The following is a 27500-nucleotide window of genomic DNA, read 5'->3' on the forward strand; positions in this document are numbered from 1 at the left end:
TTAATAGATCCACACTGAATGCCATTCAACCCCATCTTTCTTGTTGTTTTCCAAAGCCTCTTATTTTTAATTACAGGCCGCTTTTTTGTAGAGCACAACCATATGTTTAAAATAACGGATCACCACCGACACATTTAGTACTTTATAAGTATTGGAAATGACATGATCTCGAGTAAATTCGGAACTAGTGGATGCAGGTAACTGTCTCATAGTTTTCAAACACTCCTCTTTTTCAAGAACTTATAAAACATCATCAAAATTGATTAATTGGGAATAATATGGGACAAAACTTTGATTTGGACATAAGTATTCTTTACCCTCTTGTCCAATAATAAGGATTGAAAAACGTCTTGATAGGCAAATGCTGGGAATCAAGCCGTAAGAAAGGCTAAATTAGGATTAATTCCATCTTTCTTGCTTACTTAGAGGTGTATAGTGTTGCTTGAGGTACTTTAAAAGGTACTATTAAGATAACGAATGGTGCTGCGTAACCTATGCTTTGCGTAAGATTACATGTACAATATTATTCTTCTTGTTTTGTAGTCGGATTTATAACAATAACATAGGTCGACTCCCAGAAAAGGTTTTCGCAAACCTTACAAGTCTACAACGGCTGTAAGTATAATGCCCCAAATCAATTTTTTAAAATATCACCCAGCTTTGTGCCTGGTCGCTTGACAGAGATTTCTTTTACTTTGTTAATAAGTGGCTTTTATAGTTGTTTTAAATAAATCTTAATAGTAATTAATAACCCCTTCAGTTCTATAATAAAATTTCATTTGGACCTTATTCTTAATAGATCAACATTGAATGCCATTCAACCCCATCTTTCTTGTTGTTTTTGCACAACGTCTTATTTTTAGAAAGCACATAGTTGAAAATAATGGATCACCACCGACAAATGTAATATTTTTTAAGTATTGCAAATGACAAGATCTTCAGTAAATTTTCTTAGGGCTCACAAGTCTACAATTTCTGTAAGTATAATGCCCCAAATAAACTTTTTAAAATATTACTTAGCTTTGCGCTTCTTCGTTTTTCCGAGCTTTTTTTGATTTTGTTAATAAGGGGCTTTTACAGTTTTTTTAAATAGAATCTTAATAGTAATTAATAACCCTTTCAGTTCTACAATAAAATTTCATTTGGACTTTATTCTTCAAAGATCAACAAAACGTCATTCAACCCCATCTTTCTTGTTGTTTTTGCACGACCTCTTATTTCTAATTACAGGCCGCTTTTTTGTAGAGCAGAAGCACATAGTTCAAAATGATGCATCACCACCGACAAACTTATTATTTTTTAAGTATTGGAAATTACAAGATCTCGACTAAATTCGGAACTGGTGGATGCAAGTAACCTTTGCATAGTTTTCAAACACTGCTCCATTTTAACAACTTATAAAACATCATCAAAATTGATTAATTGGGAATAATATGGGAGAACACTTTATTTTGGACATAAGTATTCTTTACTCTCTTATCCAATAATTAGGATTGAGAAACGTCTTGATAGGCAAATGCTGGGAATCAAGCAGTAGGAAAGGCTAAGTTAGGATTAATTCCATTTTTCTTGCTTAATTAAAGGTGTATAATGTTGCTTGGGATACTTTAAAAGGTACCATTGAGATAACGAATGGTGCTTCGTAAACTATGCTTTGCGTAAGGTTACATGTACAATGCTTTTTCTTCTTTTTTTTTCTAGGGCGATTCATACCAATAACATAAGTCGACTCCCAGTAAAGGTTTTCGCAGGCCTTACGAGACTAAAATGGATGTAAGTATAACGCCCCAAATAACCTTTTAAAATATCACCCAGCTTTGTGCCTGGTCGCTTCACAGAGATTTCTTTGACTTTGTTAATAAGTGGCTTTTATAGATGTTTTAAATAAATCTTAATAGTAATTAATAACCCCTTCAGTTCTACAATAAAATTTTATTTGGACCTTAGTCTTAATAGATCAACACTGAATGCCATTCAACCCCATCTTTCTTGTTGTTTTTGCAAAGCCTCTTATTTTTAATTACAGGCCGCTTTTTTGTAGAGCAGGACCACATGTTTAAAATAATGGATCACCACCGACACATTTAGTAGTTTATAAGTATTGGAAATGACATGATTTCGAGTAAATTTGGAACTAGTGGATGCAGGTAACTTTTTCGTAGTTTTCAAACACTCCTCTTTTTCAAGAACTTATAAAACATCATCAAAATTGATTAATTGGGAATAATATGGGACAAAACTTTGATTTGGACATAAGTATTCTTTACTCTCTTGTCCAATAATAAGCATTGAGACAATCCTTGATAGGCAAATGCTGGGAATCAAGCCGTAAGAAAGGCTAAATTGGGATTAATTCCATCTTTCTTGCTTAATTAGAGGTGTATAGTGTTGCTTGAGATACTTTAAAAGGTACTATTGAGATAACGAATGGTGCTGCGTAAACTATGCTTTGCGTAAGATTACATGTACAATATTATTCTTCTTGTTTTGTAGTCGGATTTATAACAATAACATAAGTGGACTCCCAGAAAAGGTTTTCGCAGGCCTTACAAGTCTACAAGGGCTGTAAGTGTAATGCCCCAAATCAACGTTTTAGAATATCACCCAGCTTTGTGCTTAGTCGCTTGAAAGAGATTTCTTTTACTTTGTTGATAAGCGGCTTTTATAGTTGTTATAAATAAAATCTTAATAGTAATTAATAACCCCTTCAGTTCTACAATAAAATTTCATTTGGACCTTATTCTTGAAAGATCAACACTGAATGCCTTTCAACCCCATCTTTCTTGTTGTTTTTGCACAACCTCTTATTTTAAGAAAGCACATAGTTGAAAATAATGGATCACCACCGACAAACGTAGTATTTTGTAAGTATTGGAAATGTCAAGATCTTAAGTAAATTTTCTTAGGGCTCACAAGTCTACAATTTCTGAAAGTATAATGCCCCAAATAAACCTTTTAAAATATTACTTAGCTTTGTGCCTCTTCGTTTTTCCGAGCTTTTTTTGATTTTGTTAATAAGGGGTTTTTACAGTTTTTTTTTAATAGAATCTTAATAGTAATTAATAACCTTCTCAGTTCTACAATAAAATTTCATTTGGACTTTATTCTTCAAAGATCAACAAAACGTCATTCAACCCCATCTTTCTTGTTGTTTTTGCACGACCTGTTATTTTTAATTACAGCCCGCTTTTTTGTAGAGCGGAAGCACATAGTTAAAAATGATGCATCACCACCGACAAACTTATTATTTTTTAAGTATTGGAAATTACAACATCTCGACTAAATTCAGAACTGGTGGATGCAAGTAACCTTTACATAGTTTTCAAACACTGCTCCTTTTTAACAACTTATAAAACATCATCAAAATTGATAAATTGGGAATAATATGGGAGAACACTTTATTTTGTACATAAGTATTCTTTACTCTCTTGTCCAATAATTAGAATTGAGAAAGGTCTTGATAGGCAAATGCTGGGAATCAAGCAGTAAGAAAGGATAAGTTGGGATTAATTCCATTTTTCTTGCTTAATTAGAGGTGAATAATGATGCTTGGGATACTTTAAAAGGTACTATTGAGATAACGAATGGTGCTTCGTAAACTATGCTTTGCGTAAGGTTACATGTACAATGCTTCTTCTTCTTTTTTTCTAGGGCGATTTTTACCAATAACATAAGTCGACTCCCAGTAAAGGTTTTCGCAGGCCTTACGAGTCTAAAATGGCTGTAAGTATAATGCCCCAAATAACCTTTTAAAATATCACCCAGCTTTGTGCCTGGTCGCTTCACAGAGATTTCTTTGACTTTGTTAATAAGTGGGTTTTATAGTTGTTTTAAATAAAATCTTAATAGTAATTAATAACCCCTTCAGTTCTACAATAAAATTTTATTTGGACCTTAGTCTTAATAGATCAACACTGCATGCCATTCAACCCCATCTTTCTTGTTGTTTTTTCAAAGCCTCTTATTTTTAATTACAGGCCGCTTTTTTGTAGAGCAGAACCACATGTTTAAAATAATGGATCACCACCGACACATTTAGTAGTTTATAAGTATTGGAAATGACATGATCTCGAGTAAATTTGGAACTAGTGGATGCAGGTAACTTTTCCATAGTTTTCAAAAACTCTTCCTTTTCAAGAACTTATAAAACATCATCAAAATTGATTAATTGGGAATAATATGGGACAAAACTTTGATTTGGACATAAGTATTGTTTACCCTCTTGTCCAATAATAAACATTGAGAAAATCGTTGATAGGCAAATGCTGGGAATCAAGTCGTAAGAAAGGCTAAATTGGGATTAATTCCATCTTTCTTGCTTACTTAGAGGTGTATAGTGTTGCTTGAGATACTTTAAAAGGTACTATTGAGATAACGAATGGTGCTGCGTAAACTATGCTTTGCGTAAGATTACATGTACAATATTATTCTTCTTGTTTTGTAGTCGGATTTATAACAATAACATAAGTCGACTCCCAGAAAAGGTTTTTGCAAACCTTACAAGTCTACAAGGGCTGTAAGTGTAATGCCCCAAATAAACGTTTTAAAATATCACTCAGCTTTGTGCCTGGTTGCTTCACAGAGATTTCTTTTACTTTGTTGATAAGTGGCTTTTATAGTTGTTTTAAATAAAATTTTAATAGTAATTAATAACCCCTTCAGTTCTACAATAAAATTTCATTTGGACCTTATTCTTGAAAGATCAACACTGAATGCCTTTCAACCCCATCTTTCTTGTTGTTTTTGCACAACCTCTTATTTTAAGAAAGCACATAGTTGAAAATAATGGATCACCACCGACAAACGTAGTATTTTGTAAGTATTGGAAATGTCAAGATCTTAAGTAAATTTTCTTAGGGCTCACAAGTCTACAATTTCTGAAAGTATAATGCCCCAAATAAACCTTTTAAAATATTACTTAGCTTTGTGCCTCTTCGTTTTTCCGAGCTTTTTTTGATTTTGTTAATAAGGGGCTTTTACAGTTTTTTAAAATAGAATCTTAATAGTAATTAATAACCCTTTCAGTTCTACAATAAAAATTCATTTGGACTTTATTCTTCAAAGATCAACAAAATGTCATTCAACCTCATCTTTCTTGCTGTTTTTGCACGACCTGTTATTTCTAATTACAGGCCGCTTTTTTGTAGAGCAGAAGCACATAGTTAAAAATGATGCATCACCACCGACAAACTTATTATTTTTTAAGTATTGGAAATTACAAGATCGCGACTAAATTCGGAACTGGTGGATGCAAGTAACCTTTGCATAGTTTTCAAACACTGCTCCATTTTAACAACCTATAAAACATCATCAAAATTGATAAATTGGGAATATATGGGAGAACACTTTGTTTTGTACATAAGTATTCTTTACTCTCTTGTCCAATAATTAGGATTGAGAAACGTCTTGATAGGCAAATGCTGGAATTCAAACAGTACGAAAGGATAAGTTGGGATTAATTCCATTTTTCTTGCTTAATGAGATGTGTATAATGATGCTTGGGATACTTTAAAAGGTACTATTGAGATAACGAATGGTGCTTCGTAAACTATGCTTTGCGTAAAGTTACATGTACAATGCTTCTTTTTCTTTTTTTCTAGGTCGATCGGTAGCAATCACATAAGTCGACTCCCAGAAAAGGTTTTCGCAGGCCTTAGAAGTCTACAACGGCTGTAAGTTTGATGCCCCAAATAAATTTTTTAAAATATCACTCAGCTTTGTGCTTGGTCGCTTCACAGAGATTTTTTTGACTTTGTTAATAAGTGGCTTTCATAGTTGTTTTAAATAAAATCTTAATAGTAATTAATAATCCCTTCAGTTCTACAATAAAATTTTATTTGGACCTTATTCTTAATAGATCAACACTGAATGGCATTCAACCCCATCTTTCTTGTTGTTTTTGCAAAGCCTCTTATTTATAATTACAGGCCGTTTTTTGCAGAGCAGAACCAAATAGTTTAAAATAATGGATCACCACCGACACACTTAGTAGTTTATGAGTATTGGAAATGACATGATCTCGAATAAATTCGGAACTAGTGAATGCAGGTAACTTTTTCATAGTTTGAAAACACGTTTCCTTTTCAAGAACTTATAAAACATCATCAAAATTGATTAATTGGGAATAATATGGGAGAACACTTTATTTTGGACATAAGTATTCTTTACTCTCTTGTCCAACAATTAGGATTGAGAAAGGTCTTGATAGGCAAATGTTGGGAATCAAGCAGTAAGAAAGGATAAGTTGGGATTAATTCCATTTTCCTTGCTTAAATAGAGGTGTATAATGTTGCTTGGGATACTTTAAAAGGTACTATTGAGATAACGAATGGTGCTGCGTAAACTATGCTTTGCGTAAGGTTACATGTACAATGCTTCTTTTTCTTTTTTTCTAGGTCGATTCGTAGAAATAACATAAGTCGACTCCCAGAAAAGGTTTTCGCAGGCCTTACAAGTCTACAATTCCTGTAAGTAAAATGCCCCAAATAAACGTTTTAAAATATCACCCAGCTTTGTGCCTGGTCGCTTCATAGATCAACACTGAATGCCGTTCAACCCTATCTTTCTTGTTGTTTTTGCAAAGCCTCTTATTTTTAATTACAGGCCGCTTTTTTGTAGAGCAGAACCACATGTTTAAAATAATGGATCACCACCGACACACTTAGTAGTTTATAAGTATTGGAAATGACATGATCTCGAGTAAATTCGGAACTAGTGGATGCAGGTAACTGTCTCATAGTTTTCAAACACTCCTCCTTTTCAAGAACTTATAAAACATGATCAAAATTGTTTAATTGGGAATAATATGGGATCACACTTTGATTTGGACATAAAACATTTCCTTTACTCTCTTGTCTAACAATTAGGATTGAGAAAAACTGGCTTACTGGCTTACTGGCTTACTGGCTTACTGGCTTACTGGCTGTAGGATTAGTGACAATAAAAGGCTTTGGAACTGTCCGCCGTTTGATTTTCCCGGACATTGCTTAATTTTGTCATTTTCTTCGCTGCCTAACTAGTGAATTCCACGGTTAATTTCACCTGAAAAACCGACTGATCGCATGAATCACGAACGGATGAACGCATGAATCACGAGCGAAATCTACTGTCGAATTCGCCAGTTAGGCAATTATTTTTCCTTGAATCGCAAGAGTTTTAAAAGAAAACAAGCAAATCCTCAGCAAGCGAACGGAAAAGGAAAGAGGCCATTTCAGAATCGACTGTCAAAAGCCAGCGAATAGGAATCACGCTAAAATTAGAAGTCACAGACGTACTATAGCTCGTGATGTGACAGATCGTACTTTATTTATTCCACTTTATCTCTGAAAACGAGATCATTTACATTTTGATGTACTTCATTGCAACACGCCAGCTTGGCTTAGAACCAGGATCGGCTAGAAAGGACAAACTTCAAACAAGATCTCCAACAAATTACCTGAAAACACAAGCTGGTGATATTTCTCCATACTTTTACGAGAACTCATTGCGATTACATGTTTAGAATATAAGTGCAAAATTTTCTTGTCACTGTCGAGGCATATCGAAAAACAGTCAGGCAGAGTAAGAAAACTTCTGTTAAAGCCAAACAAATAAGCAAAGGATCGATTATCTCTGTCCAAAAAGAGTACAGATGTGAAAGTGAAAGAGAGATTTCGAGGCAATGAAAGGCATAGACTACATTACAGAGATTAACACAGACTAACACATATCGTGCATTTTACCTTTCGACACACCCATCCGAAAAATTGGTTTTTGCCCTGAGCGGGACTCGAACCCACGTCTCCCTGATTACTAGTCGGGCATGCTAAGCCACTACACCATCAAGGCCACCACGCTGGCAACGCAGCAGATTAATGGGGCGACTTAGCAGCGTGGGGATCCCTAGGGCCCAACTTTTCTTCACTTGAGTGTATATCCTCGCCTCTATAACCCCAGACAGGGCTTAGAACACATGAAAGTGAAAGAGAGATTTCGAGGCAATGAAAGGCATAGACTACATTACAGAGATTAACACAGACTAACACATATCGTGCATTTTACCTTTCGACACACCCATCCGAAAAATTGGTTTTTGCCCTGAGCGGGACTCGAACCCACGTCTCCCTGATTACTAGTCGAGCATGCTAAGCCACTACACCATCAAGGCCACCACGCTGGCAACGCAGCAGATTAATGGGGCGACTTAGCAGCGTGGGGATCCCTAGGGCCCAACTTTTCTTCACTTGAGTGTATATCCTCGCCTCTATAACCCCAGACAGGGCTTAGAACACATGAAAGTGAAAGAGAGATTTCGAGGCAATGAAAGGCATAGACTACATTACAGAGATTAACACAGGCTAACACATATCGTGCATTTTACACAGGTAAATGTTAGTCTGTGTTAATCTCTGTAATGTAGTCTATGCCTTTCATTGCCTCGAAATCTCTCTTTCACTTTCATGTGTTCTAAGCCCTGTCTGGGGTTATAGAGGCGAGGATATACACTCAAGTGAAGAAAAGTTGGGCCCTAGGGATCCCCACGCTGCTAAGTCGCCCCATTAATCTGCTGCGTTGCCAGCGTGGTGGCCTTGATGGTGTAGTGGCTTAGCATGCCCGACTAGTAATCAGGGAGACGTGGGTTCGAGTCCCGCTCAGGGCAAAAACCAATTTTTCGGATGGGTGTGTCGAAAGGTAAAATGCACGATATGTGTTAGTCTGTGTTAATCTCTGTAATGTAGAGTACAGATGATTGTTATTTAATTCCAAAATCTCAAGACATACCAAAAACTGCAATTCAGAGCAAAAAGCAGCCCTAAACAAATTAAAAATAAACTCTCAGCTTTAAGTTTATATCGCTCCAATGCTTGACTTGAATAACTACGTAGCCACCAGTGTGTCCTGACCACAGCTATATTATGTTAGACCAGGACTGAAACCTGCGAAAAATGCAAGAAAAATATATTTTCCAAACCGTACCTGAACATGAAAAGCATCGACTGTCAAGAGCTTTTGTTGACGTAGCATCGCTGTGTAGCCGCGTCGAGCCACAGAAAGAGCGCGAAAAATTAAGCCTCGTTCAGGTGTGTGTGTGAGCGTCTGACCTTGCGTGAACCTGTGATCCAATCACTAACCAGTCCCTGGTAAGCGGTCAACTTCAAAAAAAAAGCTGACCTCGATTGAGCCCGCGATATGGTCATGTGATACTGGTCAGCGGATACCTTGTTTTGACAGGTGTCAATTGACCATAACATTGATGTCCAATATCAAAGATGTATGCTGTAAACTAGTTACAGTGTCAAATGGAGTATTGCCTCCTGGATGAGCTCTAAACTTGAGCCCGGGATATGGTTACGTGTACTGGTCGCATTGGCATACATGAACAGGCGGACGTACGTACGGACGTTCATGACATCATGGCTATCAAACCAAATTGTCTCACATCGATGGGTTACCATATTTTCTTAACTATGGTGCTCTGCGCGCGCGCGCCGAGCTCCGCTACTAGGAAGGGTATGCATTATAAAATTAAAAAGAAATGGGAATTTATAAAAGTGTTTAATTTGAGGTTTCAAACTGCCTTTCAGCCACTTGTGCAATTGATCTCATTACCCTAGTGGATTCGTGACAAATAATGAATGGAGTGCACCAAAATATTCTCTTTTGGGCACCTGAAATACGCAAAGAGTCATTTGAGTAGCAAGTGTAATGTTCGAAGATTGCATTCCATGACACCGTTGAAAGAGAAGCAATTAGTAATCTAAGTCTAAATTGAAGCATCTCATGCTCAAGTTCAAAATTACTTAACACAACTTAGTATATTAGTATTCTTCATACGTAAATCGGAAAGCAGTTTTTATGAATTGGTGCGAAGAGGGTTCTTTGTTCTCCTCAATTGGAGGAAATGGTGTTGATTGCGTTGTTCGGGAAACTAGGTAACGGGTGTGGCGTTTGTAGATTGCATTACGTGGCACATTGCTTGCACTGTATTCCGTTTGAAAGAGTAGGACTTGGTAATCTTGTAATCTGAAGCATCTTAAGGTCAAGTTCAATTATATTTCGCACGAAAACTTAATTGCTTGGTGTCGACTGTTTTCGGTTCGTTGCGTAATATAGTGTTACCTGTGTTCTCAAAGTTCAGAAAGCTGAAATCTCATTGGGAAAAACAGAACAAGGTTGAACAGGAAAATTCAAAACAACACTGACTTCAAAAAAATGCATGTCAGACGCTTTACAGGGACAAAAAGATGACTAGGAACAACCTCAGCGAGACCACTCATTGAGGGGAAATTGATTTATCCGTAAATTTCGTGACATCCGGCCACAGGACAAACTTTTAGACAGACCAGAAGGAACTTCCAGTTTAGAGTGACAATCATCATTATCATTATTTGTTTTGAAAGATAAGTACTTTAAATGTAAAATCAACAGTTTCCACGAAATCCGTGCAATCCAGCCAAAGTACAATTTTCTTAAGTACGGTGCCTACTAATTCGAAGGTATTTTTTCGCAGCATACATTTATGAAAAAATGTAGATCTTATCAAGGGGTATTGAAATTCAAAAAGAAAATTGGGGGTAACCACGCAATTTTTAGAGATAATCAAGTCCAAGCTGGAAAAAATAGAGACCTTTTTGGAAAATATGATCAAGCGATAATTTTATGTGCGCGTTTCCCAAATATTCCTGTAGATGTAACTATAAACGCAAAAACCTTTAAAATAAATAGCAACAGGTGGCATAAAAAACTGATTTAATGTAATTTTTGTTATAAAATCACCTCAATGGGGCCATGATTTATCTTGATCGTTCTCCCGTTACGGAGAGTTAATAAGTGTTACCACTTACATTTTATAAGAAAAAAAATGGGGGTCACCACGCGTTTTTGAAAGCCATCTTGATCTTCATGAACTGCAATTTGGTTGCTCAAGAGCGTTTCCTGACCCCACCGTAGTAAGTCAAGTGATAGTGCTCACTTTACGATGTATTGTGGGTTATCTAAAATGGCGGCATGTGTGCGAAGGAGACACGAGACCGCAGCGAGTCACCAGCCTTTCTTCTCTTTATGAGGGGAAATGACAACAAACGACATCGCAGAAATTCAATTTGAAACACTATCCACGCGGAACAATTAGACTGTTTCAAATTGGCCAATGAAAGTGCAGAATGTAATACGATCGTCATCAAGCTATAACGGCCGTAGCCACACATCTAGCTGAACGGATGGGAAGATTATAGGAAGTCGAACATTATTTGGAATTTATCCGCCAAAAATCGTTGTGTGGTCCCGGAGTGGAGTTGATGTGATAGGAAATTTATCTGGGCTTAAGGCTGTAATGTTTTTATGGCGATTCGGAAAGTTGGTTCGTGATGCGAGAGCAATTTGTGGGACGAGATCGCCGCGAGTCACCAGCCTTTCTTCTCTTTATGAGGGGAAATGACAACCAACGACCGAAAGCCACAAACCCGTCTAAAACGGACACAAATTTGCCCTCCGATTGCACAGAAAAGACGAGGACAACCGTATGTAGAGGTAAGCGAACTTTATTTCTACATTTACAGCTTATTTTAGCATTTATAAGCTCAAAGTATGTTTTCCCATACAAAGTCTACAAATCGTATACCGAGCTTGGGCTGCCTGTGAGCAACTGCGCTTTCCTTGGTATCTGCGGTAATTAACAATTATTGGATGAGGTTGAGCATGTTAGTGGTAATTATCAAGGCCAAAGTTTGTGTTATCTGCCGAAGCCGAAGGCTGAGGCGGATAACACAAACTGAGGCCTTGATAATTATCGCTAACATGCGAAAACCGAATTCAATAATCGTTTTATTATGCACATTCCTGAGCTGAGCTCCGCCATGACAAAAGTGATCAAACTGCTGGTTAGTGTGTTAGGTGACGTCACTTCTGCATGCATAAAACTATTGTCTGTAGGTATGACGTCAATTCTACATATATAAAATCTATTGTTTGTAGGTATGACGTAAGAGAAGCAGAGCAAGAAAGAATTAGCTGCGTGCTTATGGGCAATCAAAATCGAGCTGGTGACACCAATATATAATAATAAAAGTTATTGATCGAGTACTGAAATGGTTAGAAAATGTTAAGTTGTCTAAAGGCGTGTACTCTTAGTAATTCTCGAAGTACTACTGCTTCACGTTGCACTCATGGGTCTTCTGGCGAAGTGGAATCCAGCCAACACGTGAGAAGAGCGTGAGTTAATTTTTTTCTTGACGCGCCCTGGCGTTTCTTCCCGTCTACTAATTGTCCTTCAGCGTGTTTTGAAATACACGAAAATTCGCATTTTTGAGACTGTTGATCACGGTTTGTTGCCTATGGCGTCCACCCCTTCAACCCGTGGAGTATCATCAGGAGAAGCATCGATAAGAATCGAAGAGTTTACGTTTTATGAAACCACTTCTTGTTGAAAGAGTAACAAATGAAAGAGCAAAACCAATAGGGATTTCTTATGTGCCAAATTGTCACAATGTTGTGACAGTTTACCCTCAAATATCATAAATATGACCTCAATAAGTAACTTCAAAGTCGCTGTAAATAATTATATCTCTGCTTAACTCTTAGTTCTACCAATTACTATTTATTTCATCATTATTATCACAATTATTTACAAATTTTGCAAATTAATTATGTAGATGTAGATGTGAATTAGCTCAGCTTATGTTCATGTCCACTCCAAGTTTTTTCTCTCACGTTTTTCTAGCTGGCGAATTATCACGCCATCTTATTTACTCTGATTGTTTCACTTTTTTAAAAAAGAAATTGAATACACTGAACTACACTTCATCTAAGAGCATAATTATAAAATACTTCAATGAATTCTAAATTAGAGTGTCAACTCACTTTTTCCTGGTACTGTATTATTTAAATTTTAGACTTGTTCTTCCTTTTGTGGTGTGCACGCAGTAAGTCCAGTTGCCATGGACCACAAAGTGGATCACAGTTTACATGTACATGGAATAATATTTTTATTCTATGGTCAGAGTCTATTCTTCTACGCTGCAGTGCATCAATATCAAAACTTGCTATAAAATATTACTTCATGTATACAAGCGTATTCAAATGTGTGTACGTGGCCTTTCATTTTTTCACTAGGTAGTCTGACAACATTCTTAAAACCTTCTTGGAAGTAATCACTTGACACTGTTTGTTGAGTCCTTGTTTTGTATTAAGTACAGTCCTAAGACCATCATATCCACCTCCGGCATGGATGAGTTGTAGCTGCTGCAGATTTAAACCTGAACAAGCAATTCTCTGTGCCACTGATTTTGAAAGCACCTTATCGGTAACCAGAGCTCTCAAAGAGGGAAAATTAGCTGTCTTCCTTGCATGATGTTGCAAGAACTTACACACAAACTCTACATCAAAGCTCTTTGATAAAAGAATGAAATTTTGAGGTTTGAGGTAAAGGAGGAGATCCTAAAGGGATTTCACATCCTCAAGCCCATTACGGACATCATAAGACCTGGTCAAACAATCTCTCACCAATTCTTCTTGCTTATATGACTTTCTACCTGGTAATAATTACTTAAAGACAGGTAATGTGTCAATGAATCCTATTACCACAGTTTTGAATTCAGTCAACAAATTAACAACCAATAATTCTTTAACCAAAATTCTTGAGTCGAACAACTTTCCATTGTGGGCTGCTAAGACAACTTTACACTTAAGTGATTGGAGGAAATTTACAAATTCCCTAAGGCACTCTGGTAGGGTCAGTGATTTTACAGGCTTCAATTTATACAAACGTTGCCCAGCTACAACAGTTAATTTGTTGGCCAGTGAAGCTTGATGAGATATTCCATGGTTTGGCACTGCATATTTGTCAAAGGTTGCTTGACCTGAAAACTGCACAGCGGACAATTGACAAATTTCTGCATTGTTCAGACCTGTAAGAAAGTGATGCATATTAATATTTAATTAGATATGTTGTGTGATGTCAGTCGTGTCTGAAAGTAATAACTAGGAGGCCACAGAACTTTAAAAGAAGGTAATGTACCCAAATCCCCATGTGAAACATGTGTTAATGGAAAGGTATATATAAAGGTGTCAGACATGCATTCTATTTTGCTAAGAAAAATGAAGGCCAGGTTACCTAATGATGATGTTTCAAGGTGAAACACAACCAGCATTGATTTTTGTTGAGGTCAGCGGGGAAGGTTTTGGATGGTAAAACGGAGTTGGAATTGATGTCAGATCTGCTTGATCAGCACTGTACACCACTTTGGTATGTTGTCCCTTCAAGTACTGCTGCTTGGTCAGTTGCTACATTTCTAGCGCTCTTCCTAACTATTCTATTTAGTTTGTAAGCTCTACTGGTCTCTCTCCCTTTTCTCTTCCTATATTCCCTGTCTTGGTTTGTGTTAAACTTCTTTGTGATCTTTCCAGGGGACAGATTGTTAGACTCATTGACCTAAAGAAAGTAAAAAAATGTTAATCTACTTTAAGTACATGCCAATCTGGGTCCAGTTGTTCGAAAGCTGATTAACTTAATCCAAGATTAGGGTAAACATTGGTTTCATTTTTTCAACTTTTGGATGAAAGTGTCTTTTGCTTATTTTTGTTTTTCAAGATTGACTGCCTCTTATGTAAAATTTTGCTAAGTAAACTCCTTGGTTAATTTTGGATTTTGGATTAGCGTTAAGCGGCTTTTGAACAACCAGGCCCTGGATTGTAAAATTGCACTTGGTCTAACATATTGAGTTACTGTTACTACTCAGTAAAATAATATAGGATTGTGTACTTAGATTCCTTTAGAATATATGGGGAAGTCTAAACTGTTAATAATGTTGAAGAGAGATTTCTTTTCACTTCACCTTTTTACAACTTTAAAGGGGCTAGGTCACGCTATTTTAGGTAATTTTGTTTAATTTTGTTAATTATGAGCTCTAAACGTCAAATTGGCAGAGCAAGAGTCTTTCATTTGCAAAATCACGGCCACATAACAACTGAGAATGATTTTCCAGCTGTGTAAATGACATTTTGATGTAGACTGATATAAATTTGAAAAAAGGTGGGCCGACGTTTTTCAAATTTACCCAAATTCAATCCAATTCAATCCTCTCCATTTTTGTCCATCCATGCCCCTTCTTGGTTTCCCTATGTTTTGTTAGAGTTCTTCTATAGTTTTGAACAGTTATTTTGATATTTTAGTTAATTCTATGACCATTCGATCAGTGCTGAAATTGCCTAAAATTGCGTGACCTAGCCCCTTTAAGGTAGATGAATGCATTCTCCTTTCTTAGTTTCCTGTCTTGTTCAATTTACACTCGAGGAAGGTAAGTTGACACAGTATTGCTAATGTAGGATATATTCCTACGTTTCCTTAGTTTCTTTACTTACTGAGATGAAATTGCATTGCATACCTTACATACTATGGATTTCCCACCATTTTTGGTTGCCACTGCAAATGCAACTCTACCTTCTAAGCTGGCAGAACCAGAAAAATGAAGACGTTTTGGTGCATGAACAGGCTCTGAGTAGTTAAATGATTCATTGTTTTGGGTGGACCCTAATGGTGCTAACTTGTCTGAATAACTTGAGAAGAGATCAAAAACCTGGAGAGAAAGGAAAAGGAACAAAGTAGAATGACAGACTTGTTTTGTTAACACCTTAATATGAATGGACTTAGAACACAGAGCAAAAATATACCTCAAGTCACAATGATTTATGCTTATAAATTGCCATAGAGGGATGAAACCTCCCACTACAATATACACCCTTTGCAACAGTACTAGATGCTTGTTTTAGCTGCTCAGTCCAGTATTCACTTTACTTGTATCAGATCTGCCTTTAGGTCATCTCCCTCAAGGTCCTTGCCACGTGCTAGTGACTGGTGCTGGTAAGCTTGGGGATTGTTATGGTACTGGCACCATGTGCCACATGAACTGTGATCCCCAAAGGCATGGTTGGGAATTACCTTGCATCCCTTGCAGATGCCCTCTGGGTTTCCTTTGTTCTGTGTAAGGACGTAACCAAAGCACTTGACAAGATAGTCTATTACAGTTTTGCTCATTGACTTGTGTATAGAGGACAGTCTTAAAAGATGACCATAAAGTGCCTTCTTAGCATGTCCAACATCAGACCACACACCATTTTCCTTGCTCACATTCTCATGGATGTGGAAAATGGTTGTTGTGTCTCCATCCATGATAATATTGTTAACATTGTATTCAATGGGTTTGTTTCCTCCTTTGCTGTCTATTTCCTCTTCCCCTGCCAATCTCTTTGTAAGCTCCACCCCCATAGAAGGTTCCATCGACTTAGCAGAACCTATAATAACAAATTTAGTTCATTAAGTTAATTCTAATGTATAAAGATCACAGTGACTTTACAGAGTATTTTTGATAGATTGGGAATGCCGATGATAATCTTACAATGTTTTTCCAATAAATTTCTTAATCGGTTTTATCTCGAATCATTCAAGAGGCAACCCCCCTTCATCTAGATAGACAAATTAATGCACTACAAACTCTTACAGACCTGTCCAGTTTTGTGAGCACTTGTGTTTGCGTGGACTCTGCAACTCTTACACCGTACAGCATAATCAAGGACTTGGCCAGTTTTTGATCCAATCAATGTCGAATGCCCTGACAAGACGCAATTTTTTTTACACACTTAAACACTTAAGGCAATTGTATTTAACAGCACAAATTGACCAAGCTACTCTAGAAATTTACAATGGTACCCACCAATCCTGATGGTACACCTTTGAAGCTACTACCAGATAATTTTGAACCCGGTGGCTTTGATTTACTGAAACTCTGAAAAACTGAGACTACCTGACCGGGCTGCTTAGGTAGGAGATTAAAGTTGGCTTGGTGACTAAAAGAATATTTGCTTGTTTGAATGTTAAAATCACGAACATACAGTTCCATACGCTTTCCACATTATTACAAAGAAAAATAAATACCCAAACAAATAATGACATATACCGGTACCTGACCAACTATTGTATGCTCTGCCAGGTCCACGCTTTTGCCAGCCCGCATCAAAGCTGGCATTTAGTTTTGCTTTATTTCTGTATAAAACATAATGGAGATTATAATAACCTGAAGATTATTTTGAAACTACAGAAACGAAAAACTTGGAAAAAATCAGTCATTTGAGGTTGACAGCCAAGACAATTTTCTAAGCATTTGAGTATTTCTTCTTTCGGTGTGTTTTAGTGGATAGTTCTAGCACATCACGCATTGATCACTCTTGTCTATCAATTCACCGCATAATTTTATCAAATTAAATATAATCTTAAACAAATTGAAAACACAAATGTATTCTACTCACCCTGAAGACTCGGTAGATTCCGTTTCCATAACAGCCTCAACTTCCTTTCTGACAGCATCTCTGCAAGTTTTACTTGTTAAACGCAAAATTCCATCTCTTGCTTCGCCCTCGCGTGATTTATAAGTTTGTTTCGACAGCCACGGGATGTTTAGCGTGGTCAAAAACCTATTCAACCCAGACGCCCCGATGCCAGCGATAACCGATCCTTTTTCAAAGCAAGAAGAACAAGAAAATATTGTTAGTGACTTTTTTTCTGGAGAGCACCACCGCCAACAATGTTTGTTTCTATTACTGGGTTGCCAAACCCAGTCGGAATCTGACTTTAATTTCGTGGTTTTTTTTATTTTTTGTTTTCTTTTTTTTTTATTTTTTTCCGTGTCGGTAAAAGTCTTGCCTGTCACTCCCCTGCTAAGTGGTGTCTTTGTGCATAGAGCCTTCTACGCGTATTTTCTTAGGATCGAGAGGGTAGTGGGAAATGCGTAGATTTCTCTGGTGGACACAGTCGAACGATTAACTTAACCGGTAATGGCGTCGAAAGTCATGTAACGCGAATGGCGTTTTAATGGATCTTTGAAAAAAATGTACCCTTATGAAGCTCAATAATGGCAAGCGAATTGGATACTGAACAAGACAGGCGGTCGAATGTTAGAAGCGACGAGTAATGGACTCGACAACAATCTGTCGCCCGTCGAGCCGTAATCAAAGTGAGCTGTCTTCCTAAAATTTTGTGGTGTTTTGTACAACACTCAAACCAAATGAACAGTTCTCTGGTAACTCAGTATGGGTTCAACAAAGACAGAGAAGCAATCCATATAGCGGATCTGTTATCTCAGTTGTCTCGCTATTTGTCAGATTTGTATTTACCTGTTCTCAACACTGCACAGTCTTCCGGTATAACAATTGGAAATTTCACTAATAAGTCATTGACGTGAATTGCATTTTAGTGGATCTTTAAACAAAATATACCCTCATGGAGCACAAGAATGGATCGTCAATTGGATGAGCAAGACAGCGCTGAAAAATAAATATCTGGATTTTAAGAGACGAGTAATGGTCTTCGACAACAATTTCATTTTTCTTCTTTGAATATCAAGTGAGCTTTGTTTCTAATATTTTACTAACTTGGTATTATATAAAACACGGAAATCAAATAGCAATTTTTTTATGGATTTAACCATAGTTACTAACTATGATTTAACAAATTAACATTGAAGGAATCGAACGCCTACAAGAATGCATCACAGTGTTGTTTACTCAAGTCGCATCTTAGTTGTCTGACAATTTACATTTACCGGTATTTTGTACTCAACTCTGCAAAGGTGTAAAATATTTGGAAATGTGACAGTGAAGAATTATTTGAATAAAAGTTGTTGTCGCTTTTGTGCTTCATTATGTACGGTCAGCGTTCCGAGTCGAAAAGGGTTTTGATGTGAACTGTGAAAAATGTATTTCACTGTAATTGCGTCTCTTGTTTGCACGCACGCAATTGAAATAGGAAGGTATTTTTGCCTCTAATAGTAAATATGTTGTTTGTTTCGATTAATTTTTCGCAGGAAAAGGATTTTGCCGAGATATTTCCAGCCTTTCTGAACTTTAATATCGTGTTGTGTAATTTTCGAGCTTAACAAATTTGCATACGTGTGTTGAAATGTGATACGGGAGCATTTTTGCGGTATAGTGTAACGAAAATAAACAGGTCTGTTGGAAGCTTGCTTGAGTTTGAACAAAATGACCCCCAAAATCGGCAAAAAAATCTGACACTGATGAATAATAAAGTAGCTGCTATCCCCAAAACGATGGAATTACCCGGCGATAAATAACCTCGTCTTGGAGAGTAAAGTTTTGACTGTCAACCAGAAGAATTGGGCGATTGTGATCTTTGTGTTGAATTCGCACATTTCTTGTCAAACTTTATAACACTTGAAAGAAAAAGAAAACTTACAAAAACAAAAACCCGGTATCTGTGTCAAATGATGATTTGACACTGTTTCGCGAGTAAACTTCATCACGGCGCCCTCTGAATCCGATGTAACTTTCGATTTTGCACTTTTACTTGTGCAGCCAAAAGTACAATAGCAAAAATCTCCCAGAATGTTTGTCGGTGATTGTAACTTTTTATATTCGGGGTTAAAAATTAATGTTGTTTTCGTGTCATAAATGTTGCTGCTGATGGCAAAATATTTTATTCTCGATCGACTGTCCAGAAAACTTCCTTCTGCTCTTCCCAAAAACTTTGTACCACTATTTATTTACTTTTGCATCAATATTTGTTTCGCATAAAGCAAGCTAACAAAATCAGTTCCTTGCTTGGTCCGCATTTGTTACCGTTAAAATAGAATTTGCGGTCCAATGCTTCTGTTTTGAGGGGTATATTTTTTTTGGTCTCCCATCCAGATACTAACCCCGCGGAACAGGGATAACTTCAGCGAACTATTGTAGCTGTCAGATGGTCAGAGGGCACGCTTAAACTTGTGGTGAAAAGAAGTTGTGAGGGAACTTGAAAATTATCAACACGTCAGCCCAGAAGCCAATGTTTCTCGCTTCTCTTTTATTTGTTATTCTTCAGAGACTGGAATGCTGTAGTTCAATACCACACAATTCAGTGCCTTCTGATTTTCTGTAACACGTACCACAGGCAACCCAGTGTATGCTTCACAGAAGCATCTCGTAATTAAATTTAAATGACTTCCGGTGTGTGAAAAGGTCACGGAACGAAATGTTAGTATACACAACATGAACATCACATAAACAGATGACACAAACCTGTTGCTGCCTTCGTATTTATATCCCATATGGGGCGTCCCACGTCCTTTTCGTGTGGACTTCTGTGTGTTTTTCCAGTCTTTATCCCATTGAGTTGGTGACACTCTTCGCATCGTACGTAAAGAATAGAACCTAGACCTCGTATTGTTTCTTCCTCAGTATTAAACAGATTTAGTAACGTTTTGCACTCCAAACAACCCTCTTTCAATTGATCAGCTAAAACGCCTAATTCTACAATCCTTCTTCCTTCTCTTCAAGTACATTTACTTATTTTAATTGGTACACACGAGTCAGTTTCGCCTATACATTTTGGTTTTGTTTCGCGATGTGGCGAAGAAACTCGTCTTCGCTTATCTTTACGTGAATTTGAGGACACAAATCTGCCATTCCGTTTTCTCTTACGGTCTTCCGCCGAAGGGTGCATGCTGTTAATTTTTTTCACAATTTCCGACGAGTGTTAGCAACATTGAGAAGAGAAATGTCATACATTTCTTTTTATCTGTAAGTATCTCTTACAGAAAGAAACCATAACAATATTTTTAATATTAATGTAAGATATCTGCAGTTTGAGACAGAAGAACTTAATTTAAATGAAAATCAACAGTTTCCTTGAAATCCGTGATATCCAGCCAAAATACAGTTTTTCTTGACTGACCGTGAACCTCCAGTTTGCGGACCAGGCAGTCGACAGGCAAATCTTTTTCTACAACATTTCCCAAATTTAGTTCGGAACAATTTAGTTCTTTAGGTGCGGTTTTGTAACTATTGTTCCTAAAAATGTATTCCTTTTGATAACATGGGAACGTGTTTTTTTATAAAAATACGGAACGAAATTGTCCTTTAGTGTTAAAGTGGAACCAATTGTTCCGAGTTCCGAATCCCGAGCGGAACAGATTGGACCTTAATGTATGATTCGAGAACTATTGTTCCTAAAAATGTGTTCCTTTCTATCAAATGGGAACCAATTGTTCCGAGTTCCGAATTCCGAGCGGAACAGACTGGACCTTAATGCATGATTCGAGAACTATTGTTCCTAAAAATGTGTTCCTTTCTATCACATGGGAACCAATTGTTCCGAGTTCCGAATTCCGAGCGGAGCAATTTAGATTTTTAGGTGCGGTTTGGCAACTATTTTTCCTAAAAATTTGTTCCTTTCTATCAGGGTCTAGGGTGGCGCAGTCGGTTTGTACGCGGCCTTGGTGCAACAGGTCGTGAGTTCGATTCCCGGATCTCGCATCCTTGTTTCGACTTCTTTCCTTTCCGTGTAGCTAAGTAGCTTTAAATACCCGTAAAGCGGAGCACTGATGGAGAGGGGGGAGTAAAATGAGCGCACCGTCGACCTTTCGATAACATGGGAACGTGTTTTTTTATAAAAATACGGAACAAAATGGTTCTTTTGTGTTAAAGTAGAACCAATTGTTCTTAGTTCCGAATCACGAGCGGAACAAATTGGACCTTAAATGGATGATATGAGAACTATTGTTCCTAAAAATGTGTTCCTTTTGATAACATGCGAACCTATTGTTCCGAGTTCCGAATCCCGAGCGGAACAAATTGGAGCTTTAATAGATGATATGAGAACTATTGTTCCTAAAAATGTGTTCCTCTTGATAACATGGGAACGTGTTTTTTATAAAAATACGGAACAAAATGGTCCTCTAGTGTTAAAGTGGAACCAATTGTTCTTAGTTCCGAATCACGAACGGAACAAATTGGTCCTTTATTTATGATTTAAAATCAAATTGTACCAATAACGCGTTAATCCTTTGCCATTATTTGAAGAGCATTTGTCCCTACTCGTGATTTGCCAAAAGGCTTTATCGTTTCAACTTTTGTTCTACATTGCGTGTTTTCGCAGCGCTTCGCTTGCATTGCTCATTTTCTGTCCTTTTCTCAGCTGTTCCTAAGGAACAATTGTTCCTCTTTAGCTGTTACCGTTGGATCGCGTTTGTAACCTTGATAATATGTATGTCATAATAATGCGTGCAATGAAGAAGTAACTGAAATGACAATAATCCAAAACATTTTGCGAATTTATGGGCACGTTGTGTCAAATTAAAAAATGCGCAACACTTCTCTTGCTGGATCCGAATGGTTAGTTCCGTTGTTATACTATCGGCCTTTGTTGAATGAGACAAACGGATGCGCTCTTTAAATGCATTCATTTCCTCTCACTACGAAAAAATGAGTAAAGTAAACAAGATTGAGTGGTCTAATATCGATGGTGCATTGCCTAAACCAAAATGTCTTCACCTAGAAAAAGACGATGTCGACCGTTAGTACCATTACCCGATCCAACTGTGCGAACATGAAGGATTTCAAAGCCCACGCGGGTGTAGGAAACACGTCGACAACAAGCATAGTTGGTTCTTTTATTTCGACGAAAAACCCCGCGTAGACTTGAAGCTTGCCGCAAACTCTTTAAAAGTGCCAACGAAATCGTGCGCCTCGAGTACAGTTGTTGATGATGTATCGTCTAGTACGCGTTCAAAACCCGGCGTTAGATCAATGCCTTCCTTCTCAACTTCCAATCAAATAGGCGAGCAATTTGTGACTTGGCTTTCTGGAAGTGGCGGCGGTTACAAGAAAGAACGTCCCGCTCAGCAAATTGTCAATAGATGCTTGAAATTTCTCAAGTTTTGCTGCGAAGAGGAGGAGGAATTAAATTTCGAAGTAATGGATTTCAGCCTGTGCTCTCCAAGCCTGTTGTTTAAATTTATAGACTATTTACAAGAGGAGTGCAAGCTCGGACATGGCGGGAGATTGGGTTACATAGATGCCATTTCGGAGTTGATCGACTTCAGAAAGGTCAACGGGGCATCAGATGGAGTTCTTAGAAAATTGTCTGCCACGGAATTGTACACAAGAGAGCGCGCAAGATAGTGGCGAAGATGATGAGATTGCAATGGACGCAAGATCTCGATGTCGAATCATTAGAGGCCAGGGGTCACTGGGCCACCATGGAAGAACTCTTAGAAGTCGCGTCGTTTCACTTGCCTCGCTACGAAAAAACCGTGAAAACGTGCCAAAATGACCCCGGGCAAGTGAATCCCTCGGCCCTGACATTTGCAACAAAATTTTTGGCCACCTACTTGTTCATCAAAGTGAAAGGATCGCGTCCCATGACTTATCAGTATCTCACGGTTGAAATGGTAAAGATAGCAAAGGAAAATGGGGGTTTCATCGATCAGAAAACCTTTAAAACGGCTGGAAAGTACGGATTTGACTCTGTCATTTTGACAGATACGAGCATGCAAATACTCGACGGCTACATTACCTTCGTGAGGCCTTTGCTCAAACCCTAGTGCGACTTTGTTTTGGTCACCAAAAGCTGAAGCCAACACATCAAATTGGGCAACGAGATGAGCAAATTGGTCTTTGACGCAATCGGCAAATACATTCACCCCACGCGTTATCGCCAAATCGTCGAAACGCAAAGTCTCGACGCGCTTAACCACAAAGAGCACCGAGGTTTGTGTGAAGACCAAAAGCATAGCTTTGTCGTTGCCAAAGTGCACTATCAGAAGCGGAGATCGTGCGAAGTTGTCGTTAAAGCTCTCGAGAGTCTCCAAAAATTGCAGGGTACCAAAGGATCGGAAGTAGATAGGGAAGTCAACACAAGATGCAGCGGTGCAATGTCTAGTTCTAAAGCAGCCGTCGAGTGTACACAGTCGGAAAACGCGCTCCCCCATAAAGTTTCCCCGCCCTCAAATCGCCTAGTAATGCAGAGTAATCATCGTCGAATGTTAAAATTCACGTCAAACGAGGACGATTGTCTCAAGCAAGGGATTGATAGGCACGGTTTTGGTCAGTGGACAGCTATTTTAAGAGATGCCGACTACGTTTTTCAAGAGGGAAGGACGGCCGATTCCTTGAAGAAGAGGGTTCATTCAATTAAGTTTCTCTAGAATGAATGAACTTTAAAAAAAAAAATTGGACTAATTATACATGTATCACGTTTACTTTATTGAATCAACTTTAGAAAAAACTTTTGAACTTTTCAGATTCTCAGACATGAACGAGATACGAAAAAAAGAAATCATTACTCAGACATTTTATATCACATCTACTTTATTGAATGAATTTTAAGAAAAAAACTTTTGAACTTTGACGCTGGCAAAAAAGTGTAATGTTTCAGGTTCTCAGACATTAACGAAACACGAAAAAAAGAAATTATTACTCAGACATTAACATCACGTCTACTTTATTGAACCCTGCGATGGACTAGCATCCCATCCAGGGGGGAGTACAAATACTCCTAGTCGCTTCATGCTACAGAAACCGGAGATAAGCGCCGGCCTGATGAGCCTCCTGGCTCGTAAGCGGAGACTACTTTATTGACTAACGCTTTTCTTTTTATTAAAGTACTTTCTTATCGAGTTTGTCCTAAACGGCGCATTGCTCGCACCCTGACTGTTTGAGTGTCTCTTCCGTTTCCTGCTGCAATCTGCCCGAGTACTTGGGACGGGAGTTATGAATATGGCTTCCTCGTCCTCGTCTTCGTTCTCGTCTTGGAGATCTTGGCCAACACCTTGCTCGGGAGCTGTGTCTTCCTCAGAAGTGATGACCGGCAACCTTTCCCAGACATTCGTGACGAGGTGTTGCTTGTTCTCACTCAACAGGCCGAGTGCCGTGCATATTCGCTTCCACTCGGCCAAGGCCTCGGCGGTGCCATACGTGCCCAGCGACATATGATGATCTTTGAGATTTTCAGACAACATTTGCATGTAGCCCTTAAGGTTGGCGCGAACCGAAGGTTCGTCGCTCGTTCGCAATTTGTCTTAGCACTCCTTGAGCTCTATTTCCGTCGTCCGGAGCCAAGCGTTTTCGAATGCTATTCTCGCAGCCTCTCGGCGTTTATGCTCTCGGGCTTGCCTTTGCTTCTCCTCATATCGGTCCAGTTCCCTCGTGACTGCACTAGGCAACGGTTCTTCGGGATTCGAGGAGATGAGTTCCGCGTTCTGAGTGGACACGCCCCTAGTTCTGAGCAGGGTTTTTCGCCGTTTGTGCTGCTCCTTTCTGTCCTCTTCCGCTCTGTGCCTCTTGTCCCTCTCGGCCTGGAGCATGTGCAATACCTGCCTGTGACAAAGGCTATCTGGCTGCAGGCTTCTGAGATGTCCCTCAAGGGCGTACAAGACGTCACCCGCGTGGCTGGCATCTGACTGGCTATCTGAAGCTTTCGAGTCGCTTTGCTCGTCTTGGTCCTCTACAGGAACTGGCGCGGTGTTCTCGGTCATTATCTCCTCCAACGACACCGACTGTAGTGCTTCTTTCTCGTTCTGCCTTAAGGCACCGTCTTCGTACAACGAACGCTCTTCGTCTGTTTCTGATTGGTCTTCCTCGTCGGTTTCACGATGTTGTGCCTCTTGGGCGTTTCGTGTTGCCCAGATCAGGCATTCCATTGGGTGCTTTTTCAACCAAGTAGCCGCACGTTTTGTGGGGTTCGCTAGACTCTTGGACTGGTACGTGCTGAGCCTTCTGTCCATGTCGGGTTGATCAGACGGTCCAAAGTCAAGCTTTTTCTGACAAGTTATCAACATGGGACAGCGGTTGATGAACGATTTTGCCCTCTGATACGTCGTGTGCGGAATAACCCCCCTGTGTCAACGTTTTCCAGTCGTCGATATCTAGGGTTGATTCCGTAGCCTCGTCCAAGAATATGACCTCGGTGAATGGCGTAATCATCGATTTATTGAAGGCACGCTGTTTGGTAACCGTGGCTACGTTTCCGTGATGCACGAGGCTGAGGATCGGGAAAACCAGGCTTGTTTTGCCGTTGTTAGCGTCTCCGACCAGACACAACACCTTGTCCTTGTGTTTTTTCTTGTTGTAGTTTAGGAGTTTGACAAACTCTTCGCAGAAGCCACATACGTCGTCAGGAGTGAGACTGTTTTCCAAAATCTGACGAAAGTATTTTGCGTCGGGAATTTGGTTTGGCTCGTACGGGCAAAACGCTCTGGGTGATACCTTGCCTATTTGGTGTTCTTCGATGGCGTCCTCGACGAAATTCCTTCCTCTCAATGACCAGCAAGCGCCGTTGTTCACTTCGATGAGATCGTAATCCACGGTTAGCGGTCGAAACAGCTCACAATAAGGATCCGACAACAGGTCAATGATTTTCTTCATCTGCGGAAGCATCCGCGACTTAAACTGCTCATTGGTGGCCAAGGTGTTTACGAAAGCCCTTGTCTCGCACTTGTACGTGGATCTGGGATCTTTCTTGTAGATTTTTCCTCTGTAGGTAGCATAGCCAAGTTTTCCCACGGCGATTGCTATATCGTTAACCAGGATCGCGAGTTTATTTGACAGCATCTTTTTGTCGTCGCACGGTGGCTGGCTGGTGGACGCTTGCGACGTCGCCGTGTTGGACTCGAAGCCAATTTTGTCCAGTTGTAGCTTTGCCGCGGTCAGACGTTCGATTGCTTTCAGTAAGGACGCGTGAAACTTCTGATTAACCAGGGTCACTCGCACGACGTTTTCACTGCCACAATCGTCTAACTCCTGGGTGCATAAGCAATCCTCACCGATCAGCTTCCTGGCCTCGTCTCTGTAGGAGTGTTTGTAAGATGATCTCACAAGGTCTCGCATGAAAGGATTTTTATGATCTTTGAACACTTTGTAAAGTTCTGCCGTGGCTGGAGATTCCTTTCCATCCTGGAACTGCACCTGACGAATACAAATTAAATGGAACAATGTCTCGGAACATTTTCACGATTTGTTTTACTACCAGCAGCACTGTGATTGTGCTTGTTCCTTTTCTTTTTATCTCGTTTTACCTTGGATTGCTAGACACATCCCAAGGAGAGCTCTCAAAGAAAGATAGGACATTCGTTACCTGGGTTGCTGTGACATCCAGTCCGCAATTTAGCAGGGCCTTGTGAACCGAAACTGGGCTGTCAGGGGCGCCCTTTATTGTAGTCAACGCGACCCATTATGAGATTGCGGGGCACAGTGATTTGTTTATACTCGTCAAGTTCCCTTCGAGCCACTGTTGCGTCATGGAACTTGGTATGTCATCGCCAGAACTACGCTCGTCTGTTTCTTCGTTGATGCAACAGTGTTTCTTCTCTTGGCTCGAAATGGCGCTAAAGAAAAACGCTGCGTTGTGGATACCTGAAACACAGCACAGTTAAATGCGTTCAATTTCATTTTTGTTACTTAACAATGTTCTCCAAATTTTCTCGGAAACAAAGATATTCCAATAAATACTGACCTGAAATAGCATTGTCGCATGAATCACGTTTACTGCAAATAGAAGTCCACGCCCTGCCCAAATCTTTATCTTTTACTTCAAAAATACATTTTGCGCTTATGATGCTGCACCTTCCGCTGATAACTGGTAAGAGATAACACAGTGCAGCGCTCTTTATCCCTTCACTATTTAGCTGTCGGCACGGTTGTCTTGTGCGCTGCATTTTCTCCTGTAGCACAGATGTTGTAAAATGGTTGCGTCTGTTATG

General features: G+C 38.9%; 2 protein-coding genes across 2 annotated transcripts; both read right to left on the reverse strand.

Moving 5' to 3' along the window:
• Nucleotides 1-15760: 15760 nt before the first annotated feature.
• LOC137981161 (uncharacterized) lies at nt 15761-16252 on the reverse strand. Its single transcript, XM_068828504.1, has one exon. The coding sequence runs from the start codon at nt 16250-16252 to the stop codon at nt 15761-15763; it is 492 nt and encodes a 163-aa protein (XP_068684605.1).
• Nucleotides 16253-25551: 9299 nt separating this feature from the next.
• Nucleotides 25552-27265, reverse strand: LOC137968016 (uncharacterized). Its single transcript, XM_068814630.1, has 2 exons — nt 27254-27265; nt 25552-26706 (listed from the first exon to the last, which is right to left on the reverse strand). Exons 1-2 carry the CDS (start codon nt 27263-27265, stop codon nt 25552-25554), a joined length of 1167 nt encoding a protein of 388 aa, XP_068670731.1.
• Nucleotides 27266-27500: the final 235 nt, after the last annotated feature.

Source organism: Montipora foliosa, chromosome 1 (genome assembly GCF_036669935.1).
Source record: "Montipora foliosa isolate CH-2021 chromosome 1, ASM3666993v2, whole genome shotgun sequence".
NCBI classification, from domain to species: Eukaryota; Metazoa; Cnidaria; class Anthozoa; order Scleractinia; family Acroporidae; genus Montipora; species Montipora foliosa.